The sequence below is a fragment of the Squalius cephalus genome, assembly GCF_949319135.1.
Source record: "Squalius cephalus genome assembly, chromosome: 6".
NCBI classification, from domain to species: Eukaryota; Metazoa; Chordata; class Actinopteri; order Cypriniformes; family Leuciscidae; genus Squalius; species Squalius cephalus.
Window position 1 is genome coordinate 28,701,781 of NC_137127.1, and position 14,027 is coordinate 28,715,807.

The 14,027-nt window shown below is 42.3% G+C and overlaps 1 protein-coding gene across 1 annotated transcript; it reads right to left on the bottom strand.

The window, feature by feature from the left end:
* Nucleotides 1-488: 488 nt before the first annotated feature.
* On the bottom strand, nucleotides 489-13,341 carry LOC307160653 (extracellular calcium-sensing receptor-like; the record flags this gene model as incomplete). The annotated part of the gene is made up of 6 exons (XM_079874845.1): nucleotides 489-1,381; nucleotides 1,477-1,600; nucleotides 11,248-11,469; nucleotides 11,597-12,430; nucleotides 12,706-13,003; nucleotides 13,115-13,341. 6 exons carry the CDS (start codon nucleotides 13,339-13,341, stop codon nucleotides 489-491), a joined length of 2,598 nt encoding a protein of 865 aa, XP_079730971.1.
* Between the last annotated feature and the right edge of the window lie 686 nt (nucleotides 13,342-14,027).

Here is a 14,027-nt window from a genome sequence, read left to right on the forward strand (position 1 = left end):
TAAGGCGGAGTTACGCAATGCAAATTCCGCAGCCCCATGGCATTTCTTTGCTATTGGATCGTTTTATTTCTTGAAGATGAGAGGCTTTCTAAGCGAAACCCCATTCGTCATCACGACGTAACTCGTAGTGACCACGAAAGGGAACATTATAAAATAATCCAGTTCATGACCCCTTTAAAATTCTTTCTCCCTAAATGCAATGTATTTAAGTACACATTTAGGTGAACTGTGAAATTTTATTTTATTTTACCACTAATATTGAGTGACTTTTTTAACAAATTGTGGAAATGTCCAATATTTGAGTTTTTGTTGAATAGTAAAATGAATTGAAATGTGAAATTTGTTGTTTGTAATAATAATAACAACAATAGCATCAACAAAATGCATTTAATAATGTTTAATAACCAGACAATTATCTAAGTCGTGAAATCCTTTTATTATATCTATTTTTGTGATCTGTTGGCCTCATAACTGATTTCATTTCAGTATTATTTCATCATTTGCTTTTTGTCATTTCTCTCTGGTTTTAAAAGTACAATATAACACTTAGGAGCAAATATACACAGCAAGAGACCAAAGGCAGAAGCTAGAATAGCAAAGACATGGACAGCAACCATATACTTTCCATGAGAGCTCACATAAACTGGAATGAATGTTATCCACACAGCAAAAAATATAAGCATGCTAAATGTGATGAATTTAGCCTCATTAAAGTTATCTGGTAGTTTTCTGGCCAAAAATGCCAATAAGAAACACAAAGAAGACAGGAAACCGATATATCCTAACACACACCAAAAAACAATTTCAGATCCTACAGCACATTCAACAATTATTGTTGCACTCATGAACTTGGTGTTATATGCAGCAACAGGAGGCTTAGTTGTTAACCATATGATGCAAATAAGTGCTTGCACAAAAGTGCACAAGATTACACTTGATCTTTGTTTAGCAGGGCCAAACCACTTCATGACATTACTACCAGGGAGGGTGGCCCTGAATGCCATTAAAACTACTACAGTTTTTGCCAAGATGCATGAAATACAGAGAGAAAAGCTGATTCCAAAGGCTGGATAGCGAATCCGGCATAACCAGTCAGTGGGCTTCCCTATAAATGTCAGGCCAATCAGAAAGCATGCGCAGAGGAACAGGAGGAGAAGGAAACTTAACTCCATATTGTTTCCTCGTATGACTGGTGTTTTCCTGTACATTATAAACACACCAAGCACTGCTAATGCTGCACAGGCCCCGAATGCTGAAAATGCCCACAGGATTATTCCCAAGGGCTCCTGAAAAGACAAAAACTCTAATGTTTTGGGAATGCATTGGTCTTGGGCTTGGTTCGGCCATGTTTCCTTTGAACATGTCAGGCAATCATTTGAGTCTGTGGAAACATTGGAGGGAAGGGGAAGCATAAAACACTAATTTTCCTTTCTTCTCAGAAAACCATTAAGTGAGGAACTGTGAAGAACTTCACACCTGTTTCATTACTGATCTCTCCTTCAGCACATGGTATGCAGTCAAAGCAGCAAACTGGCTTTCCTTTTTGCCTGGCCTTCCTGGAGCCTGGCAGACAGCTTAGACTGCACAATGATTCTGGAGCCTAATGACCACAACAGAACAAACAGTAGACAAACACTAGTCTGAACTCTGTTATAGGGTTGTGCCGTTAGACGATAGTATCGTGTATCGACGATAGTCAGAGATATCGCTGATGGCAGATGCCTTTGACGCTATCAATGCGATCATTGGTTCGTTTCCCTATTAATGTATTAAATTATTATTATTATTATTATTATTATTATTATTATTATAAAGCTAGAATTGTTATTAAATTAATATTAGAAACTACAATTAATTTGCCTTGCCTAAATTCATAACAAAATCACCAACACGCGCATATGAGTACTCCTCTAAGAAAATGTTTTTGTAACAGACTAAAGAACCACATCCCACATCAAAATTGAATTGCAAGGTGATCCATTCACAAATCGTCAAGAGTGCTTGTGTAAACAGACGCATCATTCTTATACAGATCTAAGATGAAAACGGCATCGTTGTTCGTCAGTATTTTGTTTCCGTAGCACATTAACAAAACAACTTAGTACGTAGTATTGTAACACAGAACTTTGGCACAACATGGCTAAAAGGTTGCTATTACTACATTGAGTGGTGAAGGTTGTTACAGCGTTGTCACAATGTTGACATTAAACCACCGTTCAGGGCCATTGCTTAAGGTTGTGCCTATGGTGTCTTGACAACCACTGGACTACATATGTACTCGTCACTACCCTGAAGCGCGAAAATCAGCCTTTTAAAGCCCGTTGGGCTCCACTCATTGTGTTGTCTCATTCTTCATCAAGCGAGGATACGTGAGTATTGCATTTAATTTACCTCAGCTAAATAAGATACATAATTATTCAAACACAACCTACAACTTCATTTTCTAATGTGACTAATGTAGCCTCGCTCGCACTGTTTAGTTTTTCATTTGATTTGTCTGCTATTTAGTCTCATTCTTTGCTCCTCTGGATTCACGAGTTCACACTTACAAATGATCAGAGAATAAATAGTTATGCGTATTTGGCGTGCTGTCCGGGGGAGGGCTCCGAGCTCAGAAATTGGGCCCGAACCCAGAGTACTCCCCCCGTATCTCTTGGTTAGGAAGATAACCAGGCAAGTGTGAGGAGATGGGGTGGTGGAGGGATGCTGAAAACTGTCGAGGAATGTGGGTGAGTCGACTGTGTGTATTTATAGGCCTTTAATCATGCTGATTGACTGGACCTGTTGATTACTGATTGCTGACAGCTGGTTGGAATGACTTGATTGTTTGAACATTAGAACGTGTTCCTCCCGAACCGTGTTAATACAACATCAATACAACATCATTTCACAAGTTCACACTTACAAATGATCAGAGAATAAATAGTTATGAGTATTTGGCGTGCTGTCCGGGGGGAGGGCTCCGAGCTCGGAAATTGGGCCCGAACCCAGAGTACTCCCCCAAAAAGCTAAGTGAGCAAAGGACAGCCGCCAGCTTAAAGACCCCACGAAAAGAGCGCAGAGATTGGCGGGCTGGCATTTCAAGGAGAAGCCTGGATGTTTGGCTGGGAGAGCTCTCGCAGCGTCCGGCAGGAGTTCAATACGTATAGTCTCTGACGGGTAAGTCCTGCTGGCATCCTGGAAGGTAAAGTATGGATGTTCGAACAGGAGGGTTCTTGCGGCAATAGTCACGGCATCGTCATCGTAAACCTCGCCTGTCAGGAAAAGAGAAAAAACGTAAATGCTTGTCTGGAAGGGTTTTGCTACGTCCGCTGGGAGATCAATACTCGCTGGATGGAAAAAGAGAAGACATAGATGCTCGACCGGGAAACCTCTCGTTGTGTCCGCTGGGAGCTCAATACTCGCTGGACGGAGAAGGAGGAGATGAAGATGCTTGACCTGAGTAACTCTCGGTGTATCCACTGGGAGATCAATACTCGCTGGACAGAGAAGGAGGAGATGAAGATGCTTGGCCTGGAAACTCTCGCTGCGTCCGCTGGAAGATCAATACTCGCTGGACGGGGAAAGAGAAGACATAGAATTATTTTTTTTTTTTAACCCAACAAGGGTTTGGTGGGCTTTTTTGATATGGAATCGGTTGGTCCTGATGTAGCTTTGGTAAGCATCTGAGGACCATCTTCTGAGAGCTTGGATCTGCTGCTGGGAGAGGCCCTTTTGGGCTGCTGAGGTTGCTGCCCCGATGCGGAATGAATGGCTGGAGAAATTTTTGGCTGGGATGCCTGATTTCTGGAGAACGGATTTTAGGTGCTTTTGGAACCAAAAGCATGTTGCGGGTTTGTTGGAGTCATCTACAAATAGGGGTTCGAGAGGGGATTTAGCATGAGAGTTTCTCAGTTGAAGGTATGCCAGTATAGTTTGGTATGGTTGAATTGTTGACGAGAGATTGAAAATGTATATGAGATGGCCTTTTTTGGTTTGGTCTGTTTTGCTCTGTTTATTCAGAAAAGAGATTGTTTCACTGTCAAGTACTGATAGGTCTGAGATGCTTGGGTGGACTTTTGGGTCAAATCTGGAGCATCTGAGAAAACCGAAAAAAGCTAGAATAAACATGGCGTCGAGAGTGCGAGATGTATTAAGGGATTGGTAGCCTGTGCAGAGGGTATGTATACATTTAGTAAGCATATCTAACGTTATGGGTTGTCTGGAGTCGGAACGGGTGGGCTGGGATCGTTGGATGCCTTTAATTAGGAGGGAAGTTTGTGAATTATTTATCTCTGGGGAGGGGGTGCCATGTATCAATTTGTGAAAAAATTGGATACCGCTCAGGTAGCCTTTGATGGACCAGACTTGGAGGCCCTTAACGCTGTTAAGGTAAGAGATGAAGGAGGTTATTGAATGGAGAGAAAAATCAGGGAATGGCGTGTTATAGGTAAAGTGGAAGGCTTTAAAACATCTCCATGTGGTCACATAGGATTGGAGAGTTCTGGGAGAAACTGCTTGGAAAATGGTGTCGAGCGATGTGTCAAGGAGGGGTTTTAACGGGTGGGTTATGGAAATATTAATTCCGAATAATGAGGTACTGGAGTTTGGAATTTGTCCGCCTCTGGAGCCAGCGTCCTGAATTTCTGAAACATAAAGCGAGACAGAGAGTCAGCAATTTGTTTTTGTTTTTGATCCGGGGATATGTTTGTCAATTAAGATAAATTGATCACACGTTGAAATCCAGATTAGACGTCTTAAAAGTGGCATCAGCGAGGGTGAATGGGAACAGCCTTTATTAATGCACTGGACTGTAGCTTCATTGTCACAATGCACTAAGATACTGTTAGCAGTCCATTCTTTCCCCCACAGGAAGGCTGCTACCACGAGAGGGTAAAGCTCGAATAATGCTGAGGACTGTAGTGTGTCCTGGATTTGGGGGGGCCATGCGAATCAGCGTCCTTGGCAAAAAAAACCCGAAACTGACTGAGGGGGCTGCATCTGTGAATAGCTGGATGTCGATGGGGGAGGAAATTTGGTTCTTATATAAAAAAAGATAGACCGTTTCATTGTTTAAGGAATGTTATCCATAGCTTGAGTTCGTCGCGGCACGCTGGAGTTAGGGAAATAAGATCCTCTAGTGCGTGAACCGAAGACGCGAGAGAGAGGAGATGAGAAATGAAAGGGCGGCCTTGTGGGATGATGCGCATGGCGAAGTTTAAAGGGGTCATATAATGTCATTTTTGTACAAGCTAATATGATTATTTAGGGTCTAAATTAAAAGTTTGTAATATACTTTAATTAAAAATTCTCATTAGTATTGTAAGAAAACACTCATTTTACCTGGTCAAAAACAGCTGTTTTCAGCACGCCGTTCCAGTGCATGTGTCTTTAAATGATAATGAGCTTTGCTCACCCCGCCCCTCTGTTCTGTGTGTACACCGTTTGTAACACAATAACACAATAACCATAACGCGTTGTTCATTATAAACATGGGATTATGAATTATATTGAGAACGTCGTACATAGAAAACATGCTGTAATGTACCTAAGTGTAAAAATAGCTGCATTCATCATGAAGCGTGCAAGCGATTTGGAAAGATTAATATAAAGATTAATATAAAGCTTAATAAAACGTTACACTCACTTCAGTTCTTCTGGAGGTGCAGCAGGAACATGAATAGTTTGTACCGATCCTTTTTTCAGGAGCAGCTTTTAGCAAAACCAGCTTTATACTGACCCTCGTTTGTAAAGCAGTCTGGTGAAATGATTCACGCAAACATGAAAGCATTGACGTTGATCGTGGGGAATATTCCCTTCGAAAACAAACTCAGTCACTGCGTCTTCAGCTGTACGGATTTAGGAACATCAATATGATGCTGTGTTCATTATTACACCCAAGAACAGAACACCACAATCGCTTAGACGCCATTCTGCTCATAGACAGTGCTCCAGCAGATCAACAATGAACGCGCCAGTCGGCGCGGGCTATGATTGACAGCTCGCTCACGAGGGCGCGAGGTCGGGTCTGTGTTGAAACGCTGCTGTCAATCAACCATCGTGGGAGGGGTGTCGATTTTGTGACGTCACAAAATCGAACAGCTTGATTTGAGATGGGAGGAAACATATAAGAAGATTAAAAAAAAAAACACTGGATGGATTTTTATCATTTTATGATGGTTGTGTACTGGCACTGCCAACGCACATTTCAGTACAATCAACTTGTAAAAGTGCATGTACCATTATATGACCCCTTTAAGTGGCCGAGCAGGGATAGGAGTTCACGTTTGGAACACTTTGAACTGTCTACGAGGGTAGATGAGATGAGGATTATTCTATCGATTTTTTCCTTGGGCAGGGAGGCCTGGTATTTAACCGAATCTAAGTTAATGGCAAGGAACTCGATAGATGTGGCGGGACCCATGGTTTTCTCTTGGGCGATGGGGATTCCGAGCTTGGAAAAAAACGTTTTGAACTGTGAGGATCTGAGCTGCTGGAATGGCGTCAGGTGGCGAAATTATCAGAAAATCGTCCAGCAGGTGAATGAGGTGAGGAATTGCATAATTGTTTGACAAAATCCAGCAAACGGCTTCAGATAGCATGTAAAAAAATTTGGGGCTGCTTTTGCATCCAAAAGTTAAGCGTACGGCAAAATAGAATTTCCCATGCCAGCGCACTCTTAATAAGTGCCAAGAATCCGGGTGGATGGGCATCACTTTGAAAGCCGAAGTGATGTCAACTTTTGCGAGTCAAGCGCCCCGACCCACGATTTTTATCAGGTCGACTGCCTGATCTACGTCATGGTATTTGAGAGAGAATTCATCAAGTGGGATCAGGCTGTTAATGCTTGGGAACAGGGAATTATGCAGAGCTGACAGATTATGAGGAGTTTCTTACCTGAAAACTTTCTCGTAGCCACTCCAATGGGGCTAATGTGAAAAACTTTGAATGGAGGATCGTCAAAAGGGCCAATCATAAAGCCTGACTCGACTTCTTTTTTAATCAGGTTGTCGTGTGTCATGTGATGATGTTTTGTGAGAGCAGGCATTCCACTCCAGGTTTAAAACCGTGTTGGAGGCCAGACAGCAGATATTCAGTGAAGTCGGAGTCCGGGTGGTGAGCTAGTTCAAATGATAGACGAGAAATATTCACGGGAGTCGATAAATAATTTTTAGATTTCTTATTGACATCTTTAAACACGGGGCATACAGGACGGGCATGAGCACCGCCGCAGAAGCTGCATATGTGCAAGTACCGACAACGCTGCCTGGTGCACTTGCCGATGTTAAAGTTGTTGCAAGGCTGTTTGTTGTCAGTAGATGCTTTGGAGCTGAAATTAGCATCGTGGGGATTGATAGTTGCCGGTCTTGGCACGTAGCTGGTGGATTTAACTGGTGCTGTGTCCGGGTAGGGGGGAATGGAGGGGTTAATTTGTGGGCACGATGTAGTAGAATGTGCCACAGACCTGCAGACTGCGCAAGAAATGTTCCTGCAGCCAAGGAATACTCTGTAGTGTAGGTCGGTGTCGAGTGCTCCCCAGTAAGGGCACTGGTTCCACTGGGAAACCCTAACAGCACACTTTGCTGAGAAGAGTTTGTGGTAAGTGTAAAAGTGCCCTCCCCCGTAGGACAACGCGAGCTCGGCTATGAGCGCTAGATAGTCGTTCAGTTCGCGACACCTATGAGGAAAGGCGGAACAAATGACTTCTGTGAGGTGGCTGAAGGCAATAGAAAATTCGGAAAAAGAAAGTAAACGTGATGAATGTGTGTTTTGTTTTTTTAATGTGACTGAAAAATCCCCGCAGGCGGTTAGAATCAGAAGCGGGAAGCAGAAAAAGTAAAAGTGAAAGGTCTATGTCCGCACCTGCCAGGATCTGTGCTTGGATGTTGTGAGCCACAGGGGGCGGTTCCAAGGCGACGGCGTTTGATGGGATGGGCAATGGTGTAGCTGTAAAAAGAGAATAATGTGATTTTATATTTAAGAGAGAGCTGTAGGAGAGAGAAGCCGGGGCTTTGACTATTGGCTGAGGCAACCTCACGCTTAAGTCTGCCTGTGGAGCTTGAGGAGGGAAATTGAGAGAAGCATAAGGGGGAAGAGAAGGGTAGAAATGAGAAGCGTGAGCCTCTGTTGCAAACGGAGGCAGACTTGCGCTTGCTTGTGCTGCAGGCCACTGAAAAAGGGAGGGGTTAGCGGTAGTCGCAGGAAGATGATGTAATGTCTGGGCCTGCGCCGCTAGCGGAGGCAGCCTTACGCTAGCGTCTGCTACGGGAGCTGGAGGCCACTGCAAAGGAAAGAGGTTAGAAACTTCGGGAAGAAGGTGCCGGGAGGTTAAGCGGGGGCAGGCGGGCCCATCTGTGTATGGCGCTACGGCAGGACGAGCCGCGCTGACATGGTGAGCTGAAACTAGAGGCGAATGAAGTCTCGCAGCTGTGGAATACGGGGCGCGGCCTAGGCTCTCTGAAGGCCTGGTGCTGTGGCCCGCTGCACGCCGAAAACCGGATCTTGTACGAGAGGAAGGTGTCAGGCAAGCGAATCCGAGGCCTCACGAGTTTTGCCTTGCCTGCTTGCCGCCTTGGAAGCTGGGGTGGACTTAGGAGAGAGGTTTGCTGATTGCAAGGTAACATACAGTTTGTATAGGTGTGCCTTGTTCATCCTGCGTGAGGGCTGAACATCAGAATTTATCAGTGCTTGCCTCAAACTTAAAACTGTCCACTTTTCAATAGGCGGAATCGTAGGCACGGCTGAACGATAGAAGGATGCCGGGGAGGAAGCCGGAGTCCTCGCCGGTGGAGGTGAGGGTAAGCCTCGGCATCTTGGCGTGCAGTGGGTTGCTTGGGCGGACCGGCATCCGCGAGATAAAGCTTGGGGCTCGATATCAGGCGGAGAAGGAGTGGTCCTGGGGCCGGCTGATGGCGATGGAGGAACTGGAGTACAGTCGAACTCGTCGTCGGATGGAGATAGTTAGACTTGGGACATCGTAGCAGTATGGTAAACCAAAAGCTGAAAACTGTCGAGGAATATGGGTGAGTCGACTGTGTGTATTTATAGGCCTTTAATCATGCTGAGACCTGTTGTGGACCTGTTGATTACTGATTGCTGACAGCTGGTTGGAATGACTTGATTGTTTGATCATTAGAACGTGTTCCTCCCGAACCTTGTTAATAAAACATCATTTTGTGGATGTTTCCTGGACTGATTACGGTTACCGAACTTTCATTAAATGTTCTGATCTTTGCTTTTTATGTTTTATTTATTATACCTAAAATAAATTTGTAAATTCGTTTATTTTTTAATTTTTAACTTTTTTCACAATTGTATGACTTTTGGAAGTGCAATTTGATTACCATATGCAGTTTAAATAAAGTTGAATTAATGTAACCTTCTGTCATTTTTTTCTCTTCAAAGTGTACGCTTGCAGGTGTTGATTATAATTGGGCTAATTTACTGATAGGTCCATTAAATAATAATAAGGATAAACAATATTTAAAAAGTATGTAATTATCTAACATTTGACTACTTAAAAATGAACCTCAAAACATAACATGCTAAATGGGGCACATCTAGCATAAAAAATAAATAAATAAATAATTGTCAGAACATTGTCGCTCAGTTGCTGAATGTCGCGCAACAACGTTGCTACAGCCCCACCCCCCTCACGATAATATCATGTAGGCTATCGCCAATTTCACAGGCTGACGATAGGACAATATGAAAATGGAGCATATCGCCCAACACTACTCTGTTAGAGTGTGTATCATTAAGTACTTTCCTTGCAAAAGAGAAATATCAGACAGATAATCACTCATCTAATTAACTGACCAATGTATAAACCTAAAATGTTGCTGGAACTAGTGTTGTCAAAAGACCCGGTACTTCGGTACCAAGTCGGTACTAAAAAAATGTAAACGTCACGGTACCAAGTTTTCTTAAGTACCGGTGGTACCGAGGACCCGTTCAAACCCGGTTCCTTGATGCGCATGCATGCACTGAGCGGGTGCAGTTGCGCGTCCTCTTTATTAAAGCGCTGAGACATGACAACCGGCGGTGCAGCTGATGTGGTAAATCCACTTGTTGATAAAAAAGGAGGAAAGAGCCGTGTGTGGAAATATTTCGGATTTGCGGCTGATGACGAGGGGAACATCATAGGTAATCAAAAACCCATTTGCAAACGATGTCATTGAAGTTCTCTCTCAAAAGGAGGAAACACATCTAACTTAATAAAACACCTCAAAGACCGACACCCGGATCTGATGAAAGAGTTCAAGCAGATAAGTTTCAAACTAATTTCAAATTTAGAGCTTCTGTTATGAATTATATATCATATTTTAATTTGAACGTCGGAATCAGTCGGATAGAAATAAACAGCCGTTTGTGTAGCGCTAATATAATAAGTGTTAGAATTAGGGCCTGTTCACATATATCGCGTCTTTTGCGTGCTCAAGTTCGTTATTTCAAATGTAGGCGCGCGGTATGCACGCACATAATGGATGCGATGCGCTCGTTTTTTCCAAGCGCGTTCGCGCCGCATCGAGATAAAAAACACTCTCAACTTTTCAGAATGCCGCAAGCGCACCGTAGGTCACGTGACATGTGGTGGAAATCCATTGCTGAAATTTCCTTGCTGTAACGGAGAGCGCAGCTGATGGTTGCGCAACCGCCCTAGCGCTTTGGAAAAAGGAGAATGTGGCGCGCCTAGTGTTTTCTGCGCGTTTTAGGCGCGATATGTGAACGGCGCCTTAAGATTCTTTACTAACTATTTAAATCTCCTATACATTTAATTAGGGTAAAAACAAACAAACAGGACGACATAAAGGAAAAACTTGAAACACAATTTTAAACAAGTATAAAGAATGGCATTGTTTAACTTTATTAATAAAAATAGTGTGTTGTTCAGCTAGCATGTTTTTGTGTTTTGCTTTGGTACCGAGAACCATGAATTTTTACTGGTAAATTTAGTCTAAATTAAACTTTGGTTTGGTACCGAAATTGGTACCGAGAACCGTGGATTTTCACTGGTATCGGTACCGAATACTGAAATTTTGGTACCGTGACAACACTAGCTGGAACATCTATATAAAACAATGAAAAATTGCACATGTAAAATAAATTCAAATGTGTATACGTTTACTACAAAATAAAATCAACAGTGCATTTCCATTTTAAATTATGAAACTGGATTCTTCTTAGTTCAGCCATAAACATTAAGTAGAGTTGAATGAAAAGCAAACATAGTAAACAGTATCTGGTGATGAGTGGGATGGCACACACCTTCTCTCCTCTGTGCCACATAATTACTGGCTCATCTATTATTAGGTCCTTGTCTTCTTCAAGGGAGGCATCGTAGAATCCCACCCTCACTAGCTGAAGGGAGCCATCAGACCCTCTTTGCCAGTTCATCAGATCGTAGGATGCAATAGGATCACCGTTGTCATCAAATCTGACCTCTTCTCCTAATGTTGTGAAATGTGTTTGTTTCATGTAGTGAAGGAGCTTCGATGAAGGTTGGGAGAAAGGATAATGCAAAGAAAAGCACACACATTAAATACACACACACACACACACACACACACATACTGTATATTGGAATGTATGGGCTGACAATGTAAAGCAGACAAACCTGCCATGGCAGAATTTGATATAGACTCCCACATGTCCCATTTTGAAAGGGGCCCTTTCCTGGCACGCATGTGCTCATGTCATGTAGTGCATGTGCAATTAGATACACAGCCTTATAAACGTTGTAGGACACTCTGAGTTGTGACACATCAGAATAAAGAGTGTACACATCATCCAAACTCTCACTGCCATTGCAAGGTGGCCAGTTCTGGGCTGCTTCTCCATGTACATGGGTGTTTAAGGACTCATTCAGCCGACAATGAAAAGTCTCTTCCCAAAACTCAGAGAGAAAATTGGACAACTGCACAACAGAAACATTTACTCTTCTGAGGAAACTTCCAAGATGTGGGATATCAGCTTTCCGTATGGCAAAACCCAATGTTCCCTTTAACAGATCATCAAAATCCTCCCAGAGGACTTTTGATGTGGCCCAGGCCTCACTGGCAATCCACTGAAGATGTGTGAGATTTTGCCGTCTGCACTCTTTCAGGATACCATGCAGATATGAGTCCACAGAGAAGTTAATTATGACTGTGGCAGAAGAAGATTTCAAAATGTTCACAAGTTCCTCTGCTGCATCTTGCGTCAGTGCAACAGGATAAATGCGAACATAAGCAGGACAAATATTAAATATTTCTGACTCTTTCAGGAAGAGATGGATGGCAAACCGAGCATAGTCTGTATCCACACCAATCAACCCGACCCATGTCCATTGAAAATAATATACAAGTTTTACCAAAGCTTTAATCTGAAATAGATCACTTGGCATTGTCCGCATGAATGCTGGAAACTCTCTCTTGTTACTGAGACAGGAACAGGATGCAAAGTAGCTTACCTAAAATATAAAAACACAAAATTTTAGTAAGATTAGCAATGCACTATAAATACAAGACAACAAACAGATATCACTCTAATAAAACGGTCATTGGAACAAATCTATATGTACTTTATTTAATACATTCTGAAAACCAAATGTAAATATGCACACACACACACACACACACACACCATAAGGGAATCTGAATAATCAGAAAACATACATCAAGTTCACAATGTATTACCAAGACAAAGTGATAAAACATAACATAATGTTAAATTATTTTATTTTACTAAGGGTATTTTGAATGAGCCTAGAGTTCTCAGAACAGCCATGGAGACTCCTGATGATGCCTCTCCCACAATTACAGGGCTAGGCTGCTTTTGTGTGTCTTCACAGCTTTGTCCACTGTCCCTCTCTGGCTGTCCATTGACAAGGAGAAGAGACCTTTTGACAGATACAGGTATGTCATCACCGCTGTCCCTGATGTGGTAGCCCAGAGATAGGTTTTGCAAAAGATCTTGCCGCTGGTTTATTTCTCTCACAGCAAAGATCATCGTCTGCATCCACCTCAGTGCTCGAGGGGTAAAGCTGCAATAAAACAAAGTAAACTTAGTTAAAATTATGTCAAATAGATCAGTCAGTATGATTTAAAAACAGTTATGTTTTTCTTATCTTCCAGAAGATAAAACCATATCGCACAATTTATATTTAATTAGTTTAGGTTTGGTCGTGAAAGTTGAAACCAATGGTATTGTGCTGGAATGCAAAGGAAAAATCCCTCCCAGAACCACATCTCCTCCCTGGTAAAAGCTGTAAGTATCCTCATCTCCTTGATAGATACACTTATCTTTACCGTTAGACTGACTCTGCACACTAACACACAGCAGAGGCCAAAATGTGAGAAGAGTTGCATACAGTCGTGCCATAACTGACACAGACAAATGAACCTGGTGGGTTTTACATCTACATTTATACAATCTGCAATCAAGGGATGGCCTCACAGGCAGAGTTTGGGGGAGGGGTGGGGGAGCCCAGACCAGAGCCAATGATTGTGTCTGAGCTATGATGAATATTTTATTATTATTCTTATTATTGTTATTATTTTTGTACAAATAATAGAATTCATTCATTTTCTCATTTTATTTGTCGTAGAATGTAGAATGAGTAAAACTGTTTGTTGTTAGTATGCGTACGAGTTTACATTATCTTGATTTGTACTTAGGTGAAAGTGCAATAATTCTGGTGAAAGTGCAATAATTCTGATGAAATGTGAAAACAATGGCTGTTGCAATTACAATTTTGAGCAAAACAATTGTGATCAATTTAACCATTATGCAGCACGATGAAAATGTGACTACATTTACTAAAACTAGACTAAACCGCCTAGACGTTTAGTCAACTTTAACTTGACTAAAGAAAAATGTCTCAGGTTACAACTGTAGCCCTGGTTCCCTGAAGAGGGAACAAGACACTGAGGGAACGCCTCTGGACATATGCATCTAAAGCCCTTACTGGGCACAGCAGATTAAATTTCTCCTGATCTGAAGAATGAAAGGAAGGAGGACAAAAGGCCTGCAACATAATAGGCCCTGAAATATTAGTGGGGACTTTA